The following is an 18,838-nucleotide window of genomic DNA, read 5'->3' as shown; positions in this document are numbered from 1 at the left end:
TACAAGTCTTAATAACATAGCCTTTATTGATGACACTGGAAAGATGTTTTGAAGCAACCAGTTTTCCATAAACAGGAAAGGAAATTTTGCTTGCTATGATGTAATTACATAAAATCTGTGTAAGTCACTAGTATGAAAAAGAAAAAACAAACACGTGTAGTTGGTAACACAGTACCATCAGGAATTCCTGAGCAACTGCATTTTCAATAGAAAAGGGAAAAATAAAACAGGTGTGCATGAACAGAAGTTGACGGTATAAAACAATCAGGTGTATGTTATAAGGAATTCTGATGACTTGTGAACTCAGTTCTTGAGGATGACTAAAGAAATAGATCCTAGCAGGATCAAGCCACATATATTTACACTCACAGTGTAAAAGTAATATTGCCAGTTAATTGAAATATGCATTTCCATTACTGTTCTAGACGTTAAAGAAGCTAAGAAGCTAAATTTAAACCTCAGGTGTTCACATTTGTAACAAAATTCCTCTTGCATCCTGAATAATTAAGGCAAAGTATGTTATCTTTTGAAAATACCTTGTATATAGTTTTTGCATAAAAATATGAAATAAAAATAAAACTATATATATATATTTAATGGAACACTGTTATGTATGGTCCAGCAGAACAAGGCACAAAAAGTAAATACAATGCAAAAGCATATATAAAAGTTAATGTGTTACTCTGAATGGAATATAGCAAAATTCAAGTAGTTCTGAGTATGCTCATTTCTTGCAGTAGGAATATAGACTTCATACAGATATTTCATGCTAAGTCCGATGTACAGATTCATCATGTAAGCACAAACGATCAGAAGCAGGTCATTTGTACAGTGACTGTATCTAGAAATAAGATACTTTTCAAACCATCTGAAACCAGGCTCCTTAATGAGACTATTTGACCTGAAATCTGGGCATCTTTGTTTTGTTTTGTTTTTCCATGAGGTGAGGTATGTTTGGTTTCTTGCCCTAGACACTCGAAGTTTTATATTCATGCTTAATCTGCACATCAATACTTTCATTAATATAAATGACACTATGTGTCCTTAACATTGGACATATTTGCAAAGTGTGTCTTTGCAGGTATTCACAAGCATATTCTTCATCTAAAATTCCACAGAGATTACTGTGCACAGTGGCGCACTTGTACCAATTCTACTGCATTATCAGGGTCTGAAACCTTTCAGGTGAGTTGATATTTAATTTAGTCTATAAGTGTGGTCTATTTATCAACAAAAAAGTATACATGTACATGTACAGAGAATGGAAAATTTCAAAATATCTCAGTCTGATTGAAAGGCATGCATCATAATCTATTATCTCATTGCAGCCTCAAAGTCCCTCCCCACGAGTAAGATGTATAACATTTCCATAAAGAACAGGGAGAGCAGAAAAGTCTTCACTTCCTTCCCAAAGTTTCAGCTAGTTTCTTCAGTCTTTTCTTCAGCTCTAGAGGAAACTTCTCATAGCACTTTTTGCAGACAGGCTTCATATCAAATTCAACGAATTTATTCCTAAAATGACAAGGTAAAAAAAAAAAAAAGAAAAAAAGACATTTTAATGGCAAGGATATTGTAAAAAAAATAAGTATCATGGCACACGTACACAGACAAAAAATTAGAACTCCAATTTATACATATCTATGAAGTTACTGCCACAAGGTTATATACATTGTAGACAGTAATTACAGTACTGCATGCGAGTTATGTAGCCTTTTCCCAAGTGTCCATATTTATTAGCTGTGTCACTTACAAGGCCTTTCAAATCTCATTGCAGACTAAACATAAGATAATGAAATAACATTATTTTGAGTTGCAGTTGTGTTAAAAATATTTTGGTTTTGATTGCCATGAATGCATGCAAAAATTTTAAATAAAAGCATCCTTAGCACTAACCAAAGAAGAAAGGAGCAGAGGTGGTGGTGAGAAGGAAAAAAAGTTTACAGACAGATTGGCTTTTTCTTTTTCTGCTTCTCTTTATCCTTCGCCTCACGTTCCCGTTTGGCAAGGCGTCGCTTAAATTCATCTGGCATTTTCTCATAACAATGTTTGCAGACAGGTTTTAGATCAATTTCAACAAACTTATCCCTTTGGAGTTAAACAGAAAAAATAAAGGGACAGAAACGGAGGAGAGTTAAGAAGATATAACTGAAGGAAGAACTGAACAGACAGCTGAAGAAGATGTGAATTAGTAAATGGAGCTAGAGGAAGAAAGGCACAATTTTCTCAATGCTGATCATATGTTTTTTGTACCATAACAGTTAAACTACAGCAACATCCACACTGTAAAGATAACCACCGATACGTTTTGAAGGCATCACACCTATCAATAAACTTACTTGAGTGTTAACTTAGTGTTGCAAGTTGAACAAGCGAAACAATTCACACACCATGCCTTATTCAGAGCTGACACAACTAGAGCAAGGGAAAAAAGAAAGGAAAACATTAGCATTACAAAAAAAATATTTTAAAAAATAAGCTGTAATGTTCACGAGACATGAAGAACAAGCATTTGATTCATATATCCAGAATTGAGGCCTGTAACAATAACATGGCAAGACTAGGAAGGCACATGTGAATGCTGTGCAGTGGGACCATGAAGTGTTGATAAAGCTGTCTCTGATGGCACACACAGCACTATGGTCACCAGCAAGACCAGTTTAACAAATTTTTGACTCTCGTTGCTTGCTTCTACCTCATCTCATAGCATGCTGACCTCAGGCAACTGTTTTGTGAGGCCATGTTTCAAACATGACCAGGAGACTTTTTCAGCTGAAAAGCAATCCAGCAAAAGGGTGTTAAATGTTTTCATTCTGTTTCATTCCCCAGATCCTGCTCAGACTGCAGTGCCATCAACTGTAGCACTTGCCTGGTCAAAGAAAGTAACATGACCCAGGAATCAGGGTAAATCAGGTAAATCAGGGCTATCAAAGTGGAAAAAAAAGTTACGGACTAACGAGATAAATCACTTTATCACGATAAACATGAATATATTTTTATTCTTTGTTTTGGAGAGAAAGCATTTTCTCTTTGTTCTGTATCTCACTTTTCTGTTCCTCCTCTCTTTCACAGTACACCTTCCCAACTTTCCTTGCCAAAACTTGCTTCTCTTTTTAACCAAATGTAGAGGATCCAAGGCAATGCAATGCTTTTCTCCTAAAATGCAACATTTTGTCAGCAGCAAACAGAAACACAACATTGTCATGCAAAACTTTTTTTTTCCTACTCTATTGGGCCAAGCACATCCACAGAAGAATAGCATACAGTTATTCACCTGCTTGCCAAAATAATACTAAGCAGATGAAAGTCTTCGCTTATAAGTAACCTCTCCAATACAGTCATAGACACTCTCTTGAAAAACTGCTGTCACAGATGTCTGTTTCAGCAGAGAGAGGAAAAAAAAAAGGATACTCATCACTTGTGACAGCAGTGTCAAATTTCTGTGCAGAAGTGAAAGAAGAAATGTAGAACAATTGAAGACAGGCAATGAAAATAAAGAAATGACGACATTGCAATCTGTTCAGATCAGTGGCTGACACATACAATATGGGAGTCAGATTACACGGTGTAACGTAAAAAATACAAAGAGATGTGGTGATCAGACAAGGCTGCATTATTCATTTGCTTCAAGCCCCAGTTCCTTCATTCAGGATTTCAGCAAAGATGAAGATACGGCTTCCTCCAAAGCCTTCTGGATTGTTGTTCTGCAGGTACAGTCCAGTCCCAAAAATGCAGGGAAAGCACATCCTGGGAATTTGGGTCTCACCCTGTATTTACATGACTATGAACTACTTTATGGCTCCTTCTAAAAGCTAGAGGCTTCTGCACACTTTGCTAATAGCTTTGGTTTAGGCGAGGCTAACATTGGTATTACAGTGTTTACTTCAGGCAGGTGTAACCAGGAACAAAGTAATGTGGCATTATTGCAGGTAGAATGATTTGCCTTTGGACAACCAGCTATGATAAAATGCCAAAAAGTGTCCAAAATAGTCCTGCCCCCCAAAATTAAACCACTTGTTTCCACTTATGCCTTCACAGGACAGATCTTTACGATTCCTTCCTGGTTTTGTGAAATTACCATCAGCCTAGATTTTCAAAAGACAGGTGCCTGAGATAGATAGGCAAATATCTCCAGGAAGTGGATTGAAATGAAAGTTAGGCACTTTAAAAAATCTGTTAGAAAGCTCACCTAAATATTTCAATATCTAAATTATTTTCCAAATCTGGATCATGATCCCTAAATTCATTTGAGAAGATGCCCATGTAGTCATTCGCACAGTTGCATGTGTTCATTTTTAAGGTAGGTGGGGCAGGAAGCCACCAGTGCATCTCCCAGCACCCCTGAACTTTGCTTGTTACTAAAGGTTTTCCAGCTGACCACAGTTCTCTTTACACACTGTCATAAAACATTCGCTACAAGGTCTTCTTACTATGTGGCCTCTAACTAATCAGATCTATCCTAATTTCTCATCAAGATAATGGCTTATTTTGGTTTAATGAGAATAGTCAGAGATTCAACAAGGGCCTTACTTCCACTGTTAGAGAGAACTTCCATCAAAATGTAACGTTAAGAAAACAGTCAGTAAAGTGCTTACCATCTCCTTCAATTACACGATTGCAATGGAAACAAACATCACCGAACAGCTGAAGAGGAAGGAGAAATAATGAATTTTTAATGGAATGATTTTATCAAAGGTAGCTTCTCAAAATAACAAAACATTCTATTTTGGCTTAAGGGCACAGTAGCTTTACTGTTTATTTCAGTAAAAAAAAAAAAAAAAAGAGAAAATCAGCAGGTCTGCTTTTGTTTTCCAATTAAGTTTCGCATTCATCTTATCAGAAAAAGTCTCTGTAATGCTGAAGGTGAAAACATCTGTTTGCATCTGCATGACCCTCTAAAAATGTTGTGTTGTTTTGTTTTGCTATTTCTCTAACCCTGAACATTTAAAATACAGCAAAGTCACATACAGATCTTTAGCAATCATCCAATTTAACGTTTGGACTTACAAGAGCATACCACTTTTTCTGGCAAAAGCTGTAAGGAAATGCTATGTTTATTTATTTTTCTTAAAATCAATTGATCAATAAATAAAAGGCCAGAAATCCTTCATTCCATGGCATTTATTGCCTACAAGTGTGCCAGCAACATTTCAATCATCTGCTCTTCATCGCTGACCAATTAAGAATCCAACTGTAATTAGAAGATGCCTTACAACTCCCAGAGATAATTCGTCCTCTTTACTTAGCCAAGCAAAGGTGTGTACGTGACACCTTGTGGTTGGCTTCCAAATAAAAATGGTTTACACCTTGCAGTGCTGGAATGCACAATTAAGGGAGTCTGCAGGGAACTGTATGTAGCTCTTATTTAAATGCAAGCGGTCACTAGGTGGTGTCCTCTGACAAATTAAGTCTTTGTAGTCTTAGGCAGCTGAATGAATGAGCTGGGTGATGCTGTGTATCCTAACACAGATCATCTTAGAGTAGCAGAAAAAAACACGCTACTCACTAAGGCTTCGTGTTAAACCACAGCTCCTGAATCGCAAATCTTCTTTAACTTCTTGGGAAAGATTGGGTGTCATTAGCTGCTCTCATCTCACAGACAAGCAAAAGCTTCAAACAGCTCTACATAAGCGCCACTAAGCTTGAAGAGCAACTCGATACTGATTAGCCCATCTAGTCTTTGTGAAATCCCTGAAGTTTTCTTTTTCAATGCCAGATTTATAATTAGAGAAAACGATAAAAATTAACTGCAACAGAGCATCTGCTAATTAGCTTTATGCCCACAGGTGATTATGAGAAAACAGAATAATGCCTATGGTCTTCCACCTCCTTTAATAAAATTGATTCATGAGTTTAACAACACAATTTTGAAAAATATGCAACCTTACCTGATTGTAGTGGGTTTCACAATATGCCAAGCCTTTTCTCTCATAATGACGATGACCCAGGAATGGCTTCTCACATTTCGCACACACAAAATGCTATGAAGAAAATTATATACATTTTTTGATTACTTGGAAGCAATTGTAGTTTTTTGGAAAGCAAATTAAATGATGTGATAAAGCAAATTAAACGATTAAACATCACGTCTACTGAGCTAGCTGTGCCATCTTGCAAAGGAGAATTAAAACTTGTCTTCAACATTTCAATCCAAAAGTTACAAAAAAAGCAAGCAAAGTGATGTGATATCAATTAATAGAATGAATGGAGATTAAATAATAAGCACCATCATTACACTCTTGTGAAGAAAGCTCTTGCTGGAGGAGATTTTCAAAACAAAAGGAATAGGCTGCTTATCTTCCTAATTCAAAAGGAAGATATGGAACTAAGTCTTGTACGTGCCCTTGAAATATGAAACCTTCCCATGAAGTGCTTTAACTGTGGCAGGTAACTGTGAAAGACTTAAGAATATTATGGTGCCCAGTAGTACTACAGTTGTCACAGAACTTTACTGCCTTTCCATATATCCTCCTCTTCACTTTGTGAAATTTTCTTCTGTAAGGAGCTGGCAGTGCTTCCTCTGATTAATGATTTTAGCTTCACAGTCAAAGGTCTCTGCAAGGTTGGAAATAGCTCTCATTTCACAGTGAAAGACCAGACATAAGAAAGTTGAAAATGGAATTAGGAGAATGCATATACTAATTATTCCTGCATCCTTTTCTAATCCTTTCATGTAGACTGATCAGCAATATTCCAGCTATGTTAATATTTACACTTGTGAAAGACAATGTATCAGCTACTGTTTACCTCCACATGCCACTGTTTGCCCATAGCATTCACCACGCGCCCTTCAATTGGTCTTCTACATGCTCCACAGATGGGGACACCCATTTTGTCATGACAGGGTAAACAATATAATTCTCCCTTCAACTCACGAGCATCAGCAGTAAGCTCCTTCCTGTTCAAAAGTTAATTAATTGAGAGCATGAATAAAGGAACCGAATGATTTCAACTCTTGAGAGTTTCTGGAGATAACCTAATTTTTAGCATTTGTTTTAGAGATTGGATTTATACTACAATAATGGATCTAGCAGCATCAAATATGGCAATTTTTTTTTTTTTTTTTTTTGAAACAAGGCTGATTCCATAGTAAACTGAGAAAACCCTGCTAAGTACAATGCATTAAGTCTCTCTGAAAATAGCTACTGAGCTGTTTTCAAACGTGTTTGAAAGCTGTAGTCATGCTTGGCTTCTATTCTGGTCCTCTTATCACCTGTTTATTTTAGATTTACATAAATGTAACTGAAAGGAAAATGCAATTCTTTACTTTTTCCCTATGGCATAAAACATCAGAGAAAGAAAAATATGAGCTGACACTGGCACTGACGCAATAGTACATGTGGCTTTTCAAATCAGCCTTTGTTATGGCACTGAAATGATAGCTTCCTTTATACCAAATATAAGCAACTAATAATGTGTTCTGTATCCTACAACGTCCCCTGATCTGTGCATCTGGGGATGTAGAAACACGAATCTATGTAGACTACAGTTGCAGAAGCTGATAACATGAGGTAAGGGAAAGCTTCTAAGAAAATGTCTTTAAAAGGAATGAACAAAGTTTTCATTTAACTCAGCTAGAAATAACATGGGCAAGATAATAAGCAGCTAAGGAGGATCACTTTTCTACCCTTTGTTGCGGAAGAAGCTATCAGTCATTTTGCTGCTACAGAAACATCTATCTGTGCCCAGACTTCATATTTCTTAAGGAAATGCTGAAAATTACAATCTTTCATTACTCCCCAACATATCGGCTGTTGTCTGAGCTAAAGGTCTAACTCCACCATCCCAAAAGCGATAACCAGACACACATCTGGCTATAAGGCACCCCAAACCTGTCCCTCTTGCCTGTGTAACAGGACTGGATTTCACTTTTAAATGTACATGGATGAAGCAAAGAAAAACAGCATTTTCTTGTCTTCCTTTGCAGAACTCAAGTTACCCGCAGTTTGCACAGTTGAAGTGATCAGGGTGGTAAGGATCATTTTTGAATATGAGAGGCTGTTCGTCAATAATGGCGTGGCACTTCTGGCAAATGTACTTTCCCAAGCCTCTGGCCTTTTCCCTGTTATGGCAAGGACGGCAGAGATGCCTGAAACAACATAAAAAACATAGGTAAGTACCAGCACCAGTTAGTACAGTGAAAAATATACATCAAACATCTATTAGAACTTCATTTCAATCAGCCTTTTTGAGCAGAAGGAGGGCTATCATATTTCCTATCATTTCAGGACTATAATTTCTTCAACTTGTTTGAGTTTAAGCTGTGTCAAAAACACAGAAAACAATGTTCACTACAGATTCTCACTGCTGAATATTTTATTCTCAAACTCTTAAAAATTTAGCTTGGAAGCTGGATCGCCACACAGGTCCTAATTCTATAAAAACAACTCCGTATGCCATATTAAACTTATGAAGTCAATGGCCATATAATCCACCTGCAAAACATCCCTGTGATCACAGCTGGTAAAAAAGGGAAGGCTCCCAATGAACTGAAAACATTTATTGATGAATAAGGTGCTGAACTGGACTCAAATTGGAAACCCATGTTGGAAAAACAAGAATTGATTTAAAAAAAATACAATACTTCTGCATCTGAATGTTGTCTCTCTTATCAGAATGTACCCTACCAATCCTGAAATGTCACCGAGTACAGACAAGACCTGGTGTTGACAAGTAATCTGGTGTTGAGGTAGATAAATGGTTAAGATTTTATGTGCATATTCTAAGATATCCATTTTTAATTTTGTGATGCACCCTCAGACCTTTTTCTCATAAAAGCCACTTCAGTTATTCCGCCTCAACTGGAAAGTTTTAAGGGCCATAACTGCTAAGTCCCACCTCTCATTTCATTTTATTCATGAGCAGTAACAGAAGGATGAAGACCTACCTCCCAGCATTCTTGACAAATCCAATATCTGCCAATACTTGTTGGCAGATGTCACAGCAGAAGCATTCTGGATGCCAACTGTTGTTCATAGCCTTAATAACACGACCAATAATGAACTCACCTGTAAGAAAGACAATACCAGGATTTACAATACCGTGCTAGACAAAGTTAAAAGAAACCCACAACCGAATCACTACAATTACATCAACATCCTCTCCTCATACACTGCCCACCTCCCCCCAAATCTGGTAGGATATATTATTTTCAGTATTGCAGTTCTGGTTCTAAACTCTGGAATTTGGGTTGTTTTTGTTTGTTTGTTTGTTTTTTGCTGTGGGTCAGAAGCAGATGTCCTTGCTGATGGACAACCTTCTGTTCTTTATATATAAGCCTTTCTCCACCTTCTCTCTGCAATTATCCCTTTCCAGTCCTATCTGTTTTTTCTTATCTGATCTCAAACTCTTGCAAAATATACAGAGTTCTTTTTATAATATGTCAGTCTTGTCTCCTTATCATCTTTGTCTTTCTCCTCTTTTAGAAGAGGGCAATTTTAATTTGTCATTTACACAGTAGTGACTTTTACACCACTAGGCCTGTAATCAAGCCTTGAAAGGGCTCTATACTCAAAGCACTACTGAACTGAGCTTGGGTGGCCTTGGACCTATTGAAAAAAAAAAAAAAAACAGAAAAGAAAAAGAAAAACAAAAACATGACGTCAAAGCGCAAAGATGCAATGGGAGAATGCACTTACTAAACAGTAAATCCGACACACACAACAACTCCTAACCTACCACAAGGAGTCCTGTCCTGCAAGGCATTGAAAAAGTGTTAAAATTACTGTTGTGCATGCACTGTGTGACTCCACTGCACAGGCAGTAGAGCCATGTCCACCACACAGGGGACACGTGTTTAGTTGTTCTCTACGTGGACGTTGCAGCCAAGGCCCCTGAGCAGTGCCCCAGAGCACTCTGCCTAAAACGTGCTGGGAGCTCAGCTTCCTGGTGCTGAGGAAGGCTGAATCCTGGCTGCAAAGAGCCTGCAAATCAAACAGCTGTCAAAGAGAAGCGATCAGTCAGATAACAGATGTGAATGAAAGGAAGTCTAGCATGCAACTCTGTGGCATTCCCATGAAGTCATCGCTTTTCAAGAATAAAACCCAACGGACTCTAAAAATGTCAGGAAAGCTTGAGGCATCACTGCTGACAACAGCCCTGTTGATTTTGGCCACCCTTAGTAAATCCAAACGCTGGAAAAGCCCGGTTCCAGTTAGGACCCATGAGGTGCTGTAGGTAAAAGAGCAGAGTGACCTGGGAGGCCGCCCAGCCAGCCAGTCACACCCTCCAGCAAAGTCACTTACTTTCAACCCATCTGTCAGAACTAGTCAGTCCGCAAAACTGATGAAGTTTTAACAGAGCTGGTGCTATGAGGAGCCAGGGTAGGAGCAGCTGAAGCTGTTCTAGATGAGGAGCTGTGCCAGCTGGGCAGGAGAAACCCTGGAGACACATGGTGTAGCTCCTCCACAGCCCTCTGCCTGGGACCAGAACAGCTTCTGGATGCTGAAGAGGTAAGGGCTCCTCTGCCCAGCCCACCAAAGGCAAGTAACAGTGCTAACAGAGAGGAGCAGAGCTCAGCCGTGTGTGGACAATGCTGGTGTGCAGGAAGAGCAGCACTTTCTGTTTAAACAGGTTAGAGAGGAGGGCTTGCAAAAATCCTTTGCAGGCCAGAAGCAGGGATGCAGAAGGGGAAGCCCTGGCACAGAGGAGCAGGAAGGGGACAAAGGAAGGGGACTGCAGAGTGACAGGAGGAATACAACAATTCCTCATGCTTAGGAAGTGACTGGCCTGCCTGTAGAAGGAATGAAGTGAGACACTTTCTGGTTTGTCACATACTTCAGGTTTAGCTCAGATATCATCAGCAAGCCCTGTCTTCCTCTTCCCCTTCCCCTGCTTGCTGAAATCTGCAGCTTTAAATTCAAAGCTCCAGAACATCTGCTTCCCCCTTTCCCAGCACCCAGCCCCTCCCTCCGCACAAGGGAAAGGCCTTACTAAGATAAGCAAAAGTTGTAGCGGCTTGCCAAGGCACCACAGAAAAACAAGAGCTTCCAAACCAGCTCAAGCAGTGGTACAGTAATGACTTGGGCAGCCCTGCCCAAGCAAATGTGTCACACACAGAGAACACAGAGGAAAAAAAAAACAACTTGCAATTGATTGCAGCATAGCAGACACGCAAACATTTACATCATCGGACAAATTGACAAAAGGCAGCCCTCGGCGTTACACAGGTTAGACATCAGATGCTGAAGGAATTTGTTTCAGAAGGATGAAAGGGGACCAGCTGACTTATCAGTTGGTGGTAAGAGGAGATGATAAAGACCGTCCATGGAGGAGGACAACATGGATGGGTTGCAATTGTCAAAAGAGGTGACAGACTCGCTGGAAGGTTTCAGCTGCATGAGAAGGGTTGAATATAAGCACATGCATGTAGATGCAGATAACCACGAATGGTCTGTTCATTGGGTCACTGGACCAACAGCTTAATTTTTCACTCAAATAATGCAAACCTTTTTTAAAAAAAAAAACCTACTGTTTGATGACCTTTAGGGAAAGTAGCTCCCCAAGTTCTCTGAAGCCTCCTTCCCGAGGCCACCTCCCCGAGTACATACAGAAGGGTTGCACATCTTCCCCCAGCAATATGTGCACTTCCCATTTGTGATCAGCATGAAGCACTTTGCCTCAGCGGAAAACTTACCACACTGATGGCAGCATGGGGCGAAAAGCATTTGGAAATCGTGTTCACAGTACTTCCTCCCTTCAAACTGCAAATGGAAAACAAGCCAAGAGTTAAGAGGGATGAGGAGCATGTCCTTGATATAAATACTGTCACATACCAGGCTGTTTCCAGATGCAACTGGGTAGTAGATGATGAGGAGTTGTACGAAAAACAAACCTGACCATCTGCTAGAAAAACAGGCACTAAATTCACCCACCTTAAGTCAGCACACGGCATTAAGAGAGTACTATTCCTTTAATACTGTTTAGAGCATGTGGCATTTTTCTGTCACCCCTTTACCTCACAGCGGATGCCTGAATTTTGACAGACTGATGACAATCTGATGCAACCGATAGGATTCTGGGCAGGAAATTAGCTTTCGAAAACCTTTCCTGGGGGGAAGCATTTTCTCTGAACCCATTTGATCCCTTCCCCACTCTGCATTTCCTGTAAGAATGGCCCAGCACACTGGAGGAAGTAAGTCTGGGGGGAGGAAGAACCCCCAGGGACTGAAATCCTCACAATTTATGGAGCAGTGCAGCCAAACATACAGAGAAATCATGCTTTTCCTTCACCATGGTGGTTTGAGGAAATTTTAAGGAACAAAATTCTCTAAATTGACTAGGTGAAATTGGGACATGATCTAAAGGGATTTGGAGCTGAATTTTTTCAAAGCTTAGAGAAGTTCAGCTGTAGTTCAAGCTCATAGAGAAAAAAACTATGGAAAAAAAAAAAGTTCAACAGCACTGCATTAGCAACCTAACCAAGGAATATGTAAAAACATGTAGGCGAGTATGTCCTGAAGTGAAGGGAAATGTTTAGATACCTCCAGGCACATCATTAGTAGACACAAATGCCAACTAGCATGTTAAAACCAGACAGACAATATCAGGTATGTTTGGATTTGAATGTCTCTGTTTAGTACACTGGAAAAGGGATAGCAGGAAAACCCCAATTCCTTCTTTGTACTGAGTCTAACACAAAACGAAGCAAATAGCATAAAATACTACCCACAAATTAAGTTTTGGTGCATGGATAGAGAATACAGCAATATCCCTTTACACTATGAAATTTCAAGAAGCAAATGCAACCTAGTAATTACTTGTGCAATATACAGAGCCATCGGCAGGGTGGTGATTTAATGAAATAGTCTAGAAGTCACTGGAAACTTGAGAGCAGAAACTTAATTCCTGTGCTCAACCTGAACTGCACCTACAAGGATCAGAGAGACACATGAGATACACACAGACTCTTCCAGAAGCCGATCCTAGCGATTTATCAAGGTCGTGTTTTTTTTCAGTGTAATACTCTAAAACAGATGAACTTTTAATTGGAGTTTTTTGTTGTTGTTGTTGTTTTTAAATTGAGAGACAGAGGACTGACTAATGAAAATTAATGAAAATTATTGGTTCGTTGAGAAGGGTGCTTGCTTCCTGCCAAATATAATCCTTTTTAAACTGAAGAAAAGCAGAAAGCTTCCAGCTTTGTGCAAACAGTTGGTAAAATGGAAGATGCACAGGCCTGCTTGGATTTCAGAGCTACCACATGTTGACCTGGGCAGACCAAACAGGTTTGTGTCAGGCAGGTTGGTTACTATTCCGTGTTGTTTGTGTATTCAACCTGCCTGACTCATTTGTGCTGCATTTGTGGATGACCCAGCAGCTCCCCCTCTTAAAGAAAGCCTTAAGCTTCTGTAACAGATCCCACAGCATGTGTTGGAAAGGCAAGGTCATTGAACTATTGCCTGGTGGAGGTCCATGGGTTAGCTGCATGGTTCTGTGCTTCATTTCAGAACATCTCACCACAACATTATCTCCATCTGATCTCCGCATCTTTACTAACTCAGGTCACGGGAAGACATGCCCAAAACCTGCTTCTTTAAAGACATTTCCTCTAAGGGAGCTTTTGGTAAAGCCCAATTTAAGAAAACACTCCAGGTGCAAATGGAATAGAAATAAATCTGAGAAGCTCACTGCAGCTGCACTTTCCTTTTATCTCACTATAGGTTGTTCGAAACAACTTCAAAAATAAACAAAAACTGAACGGAACTCTCCTCTCATTTAGGCCTCATAAAGCAAAAGTCATGCGTCTTTCTATTTCAGTGATAATTATAATAACAAAGCCATACAGATTCCCCAATTACAGGAGTACTCTTGGGAGTCTTTCGTAAGGATTTTGCTTTCTTTCTTTCTTTTCCTATGGGATGCACCTCTCTAAACTCTTTCATCTCCCCACCCCTCAGCATGGAGCAGGCTGGCCTTTTTCTGAAAGGGCACAGAAAGAGGCTCTTACTGCCCTCAAAGGGCTCTTAAGGGCCCCAAAGGGCTTTAAAGAAACACCTGCACTCCAGGTAGGCTTCATCTCTCCTGTTTTCTGTTGTCTGAAGGTGAAGTGCTCATGGTCCACAGTGGGACAGACCTCTAGGGAAGGAGAATTGCTGAACCCAGGAATAACACGGTCTTGAGGAAAAGCCACCGAGTACTTACAAGGGGAAGAGGGACAACCTGTCCCTCTGGGCACGGTGCCACCAAAGCTGCCCATGCAAGCAGGCTGTTCTGCTGTAAGTACAGGACTGCACGCTCTGCTGGGTTACCAAACTGTGGTGCAGCAGACCTACCCACCCCTGCATTTCTTCCAGCACAGCCCGACCAGTTCCACCCCACCACGGTGGAGCACGCAGCGTGGCAGCTTATCACACGGCAGCGTTTGAGTGCAAACGTGATAAGCGGCTTAATGACTAACTGGGGGAACTCTGCATCGCTCGTGATAGGCAGGGGGAGAATATTTGACTTCCCGAAATCATTTCCAAGGAACACTAGCTTAGCTGAATGGGGCACAGAACAAACACGAAGTGATGCAGGTCTACCAACAATGCCTGCGTTTACCCACAGGGAACCTGCTCTGAAAAACACGTTGCCTGGCCACACCTCCACATGCAACTCGTTAAAGGGTGCATTAAACCAGTCGGAAGAAGATAACCTTTCTGCCCTGTCACTGTTTCCCCGGAGTGATACAGATCATCTCAGAGCACTGGCAAACCTAAGACCACCCTCTACCTGCACAGGGCTGTTCCTGTTCCTCCCTCTCCCCCAAAATGCTGTCACCCATTGCACTCCCGACTTGCTAAACCAACTCACACGAAAGAAGAGCAAGCTCTGCCCTTGTCCCTCCTTCTCCCTAAGGAGCACCACCAGGAACTGTGCCAGGGCTTCCACTGCCATCATCTCACTGACCACTGAAGTGCTAGGCAGCACGGGACACATGTGGACACCCTAAAGGGTGCAGAGACAGAGGAGCGGGCCCTGCCAAAGATTTCCAAGTTGAAACAGCCCCAAAGGCACAAGGGCTGGCACAATATGGACCTTTGCTTTCTGTAGAAGGTGCCAAGTACAGGCCAATATAGACGGGGGAGGAAGCCTGGGTGAGATTTCTGAGCCATCATCTGAACCGTCATCTCTTCAACAGCGGCAGGCAGGCTTGCTGGTATGGAGAGAAACTGCAACATCTTGTGGTAGACACTGGGAGGACCAGAGGCAGAAGGGTGGCCTGAAGCTCAAGCCACACACAAATCTTTGGATATTCCCTTAATCCCAATCATCATTTTATCTCTACAGTAGCTGTGGCAAATGGTAGCTTTTCTTAACTGAGACTTTCCACTTTCTCTGTAACGTTTCTCAAGAACAACGTGGCAGTAGGAGGCAAAAGGCACACATCCAATATATTTAAACACCAGCAGGATGCTTTCCCCGGCCAAGGAGGTTCAGGTATGGCAACATGTGAGCAACAGGGAGGTGTAATATTCCTGGACTAGGTGCAAACATAGGACTTCCTTTCCACTGCAGTCCTCCTCCATCCTCTAGGAGATACAGGCTGCCTGGAGCAGTATTTCTCAAACTGTTACCTCAAACAGGACCATCCTATTTTCTGAAAGAGGTTTCATGAATAAAGCCCTCGTTATTTAGACAAAATACATTTTATTCCTTTAAGACAATTTTATTAACAAACGTTTTAGTTCTAAAATATTTCTATCACTTTACATTTGCCTCAGGTCTCAACACTCAGGGCAGGCAGTAACTCAGTGTATATTAACAATTATAATGCAATGTGTAAGTATCTAGGGGGTGTTTTGTTTGTGTTGCCTTTTCTTAATTGCAACCGTTTTGCAGCTCACCTTTTGATGTTTTGTGGACCACTAGTGGCTCATCTGCCACAAATTGTGCAACACTATCCCTACCTCACTGAAAAATCTTTTGATCCTCAAGCAAGGTGAGAGAAAGCAAAGGCAGGAATCCCTTTTGCCATTCTCTTTTCCAATCAACACTCCTCCCTCAGCCTCCTCCTCACTGTATAGCACAGCTCTGTAGAAATAAAAATACTACTGTGGAACATGAACTGTTGTGCTCTTGACACACTGGCAACACGCTCTGTGTGAAAGTGGATTAGAATAGGATTTTCAGATGCAACTGAAGAAATCTGATACTTTTGAGAACTCTGCCTTTATCTGCGTCAGCTTCTGCTCCCCATTCACAAACTTGAGGTAATAATTCCCTGTCTCCCATGATTTACCCTTCCTCACACCGATCGCTTCACATTTTATGAACTAGTCTAAAGCTTTCACTAAAACTATTTTGCACTTGAAATAGCTGAGCCATCTCTGAATCCCCATGGAAGGGGAAGACAGAAGAAAATTCTGATACCAAAACACACCTTGAGCTTAAGGGCAATCCAGATGGGGCTAAGAAAACTGAATGGGAGTGTTTTTGTTCCCTCAAAGGCACGTTAAACTCCAGGTTTACCTGATTCTAGGGTTGACCTGACTTAGGCCCCATCTGGTTTGGGCTGTCAACACACCTTGACCTCAGCATGTTGGCTTACAGGTCATCCCTACCAGCAATATTAGATGCTGTGCAGGCCTCACTCACTCCACAATAAACCTCCTGAGGACTGCAGGATGCTGGCATTTCCCTCTATATGAGTGCTCTCCTCTAAGAAGAATGCTTTCCCTCCGTTTCTGATACAATATATAGTGCTTACAGGTTTCAAGAAAAAAAAAATGTAGTGGGAGGGAAATCTCCAGTAGTTCTTTTCTCAACTGTGACACTGTTAGGCTACACGTTTAAATAAGGATATCCACACTGATGTCCTCCAAATGAGCACAAAAACATTTCTCCTTTTTTCTCCCTCTACTTTTTCTCCTCTCTCCCAATTTCTTTCACAGCACTTCCTAAGTTACTGATCTGCCTGGAGTTACTCCTCCCAGCTTACCTCGTAGAAGAGCCCTTCGGGGAACTGCTGGAAGCACTGGGCGCACACGAAGCACTGCTCGTGGTACAGCTCACCATTGCTGTTGACGATTTTCTCTGCTGGTGCAAAGCCGCCTCTACAGCGCTCACAGATGGCATTCGCGAGCGCATTCGCCATGTTGCTGCCATAAAAAAAAATAAAAAACAAAGGGAACAGAAAGAAAATTAGCCCCAAAAGGCAACACCACTGACTGTGACTCAAAGTAAGATTTTCCATGGACTTAATGTCTTGTGGTGTTCCCTTAGCAGTGGAACTTCCACCTGTCCCTAAACTCTTTAAAAACAAAAACCTTACAATACATTCTAATAATAATTAATTAAAAAAAAAACAAAAAACACAAACAAACACAGAAGCAGTGTTACAGATACATTTAGTGGCTTTTTACAACATGAAAAGGCAGGTAATTCAAAGAATTATTATAAAAAATGATAAAATACATTAGAATAACAGAAACCATGGGCAAATGTTAAGAACAATTGAGGACTGGCATCACATTGGAAAATATAAATGACAATTCTATAATAATTCACAGTTCTAAAATACGTAAAACACTGATTCAAAAGCCCTAAGCAAGCAATATGGAAGATTAGAAGGTGTTCAGTCTGGCAGATTACTGAAAACCAGAGCAGACAGCTTTTCCTTACATCATCTTTACATCTCTTGAAGTCATTTTATACATTTGGTTTAAAGTCAAGGGTTTTTGGGTTGTTTTGTTATGGCTCATCTGAGTTAGAGCAGCTCACAGCACCCCAGCATCAGGCCAGGGACAAGGTGGAAGGTGGAAATGCTCTTGGCTGCAGTGCTGGGATGCTCCATCGTGACCCAGGCATAGGTCAACACCAGGGAAAAAATACCCAAATAGCAACCTTGGCGACTTCTCAAAGAGCATAAAATGACAGTGTGCTAGCTGCAAAATAGCAGAGGAATTAGCAGCTTCACTGGGATCGTGTCCGTATCTGCAACAGTCAGCCCAACTGTGGTACAATTAATTAAGGCTCTAGTACTAGAAAAAGGCTCATTCAATTTTTCCTTTGTAAGTATTTTCTTACTTATTCCTGGACTCCCAAAGCTATGCCTTTCAGGATCACCTCTCTGCCCTGATATCATCTGATAGCAGATAGCAGATGATAGCAGATGATAGCAGAGCAAATACAGGGTGATGGTTTAGTTTCACGCAATGATAACACAGCTGATGAAAAGACTGCCTCGAACATCTATGTGGAAGCTTGTTAAGATGTTATTTTACATGTATGTGCACACAGGCACACGTTTTGATACAGAAATCTGTTGCATCTGTAAGTGCAGGGCACACGGTCCTGTGCAAGACGCCAAGCTTTCCCCCCCAAGGGGTTAACACCTCTTGGCTCCCACCAGCTTCAACAGGAATCAAACCCATTCCTTGCACAGCACCATGTACACCTATCACATGGTTCAAAAAGGAACGTGCTTTATCTATTTCTTACTCTGTGCCACAGAGGAACCCTACACAAGGTCACATCTGACCAGTTATTATTAGCTGGCTTTTTTTTTTTCCTCGCTCTCTGGAGCTCTCTGCAGAAGAGGCCAACAGTGACTGCTATCAAAATATTCACTGTCCTCGCAGTGAAACAATGACTGGGCAGATTTCACAGAGGAGGTCACACTGGGGAATGGTCTATTTCATGTGTAAGAGACAAGCACACTGAAAAAGTGCAGTGATTACACTATAAAATGCGCATAAGTATAAAGTTAGCCACACTAAATTGAGTGGGGAGGAAGAAAATCACTTCATCCATACTCTTTATTAATTTAAATGAGCGGTAATCATAATAAAAACTGTGACCCTTCATCATCGCCTCAACAGTTCCTGAGTACCAAGGATGTTATGCTGCAAAGTTACTT

At 40.8% G+C, this 18,838-nt stretch overlaps 1 protein-coding gene across 18 annotated transcripts in view; it reads right to left on the bottom strand.

The window, feature by feature from the left end:
- Positions 1-18,838, bottom strand: part of LIMS1 (LIM zinc finger domain containing 1) — a 64,057-nt gene continuing 45,219 nt past the window's right edge. For 11 of the 18 annotated variants that reach the window (XM_027445053.3, XM_072031492.1, XM_027445088.3 and 8 more), the window contains 10 exons: positions 16,919-17,078; positions 11,633-11,699; positions 8,885-9,005; positions 7,937-8,086; positions 6,745-6,895; positions 5,886-5,978; positions 4,593-4,641; positions 2,337-2,412; positions 1,894-2,085; positions 1-1,512 (listed from right to left, as the gene is read on the bottom strand). In XM_027445053.3, the coding sequence (XP_027300854.1) occupies positions 1,938-2,085; positions 2,337-2,412; positions 4,593-4,641; positions 5,886-5,978; positions 6,745-6,895; positions 7,937-8,086; positions 8,885-9,005; positions 11,633-11,699; positions 16,919-17,078 (1,015 nt within the window). In that variant the 3' untranslated portion in view covers positions 1-1,512; positions 1,894-1,937. The remainder of the gene's footprint in view (positions 1,513-1,893; positions 2,086-2,336; positions 2,413-4,592; positions 4,642-5,885; positions 5,979-6,744; positions 6,896-7,936; positions 8,087-8,884; positions 9,006-11,632; positions 11,700-16,918; positions 17,079-18,838) is intronic. The other 7 variants (XM_072031486.1, XM_072031503.1, XM_072031497.1 and 4 more) reach the window with 1 other exon arrangement.

Source organism: Anas platyrhynchos, chromosome 1 (genome assembly GCF_047663525.1).
Source record: "Anas platyrhynchos isolate ZD024472 breed Pekin duck chromosome 1, IASCAAS_PekinDuck_T2T, whole genome shotgun sequence".
Lineage (NCBI taxonomy): Eukaryota > Metazoa > Chordata > Aves > Anseriformes > Anatidae > Anas > Anas platyrhynchos.
The sequence above is the reverse complement of the archived record's forward strand: the minus strand, read 5'-3'. Positions and strand labels throughout refer to the sequence as shown.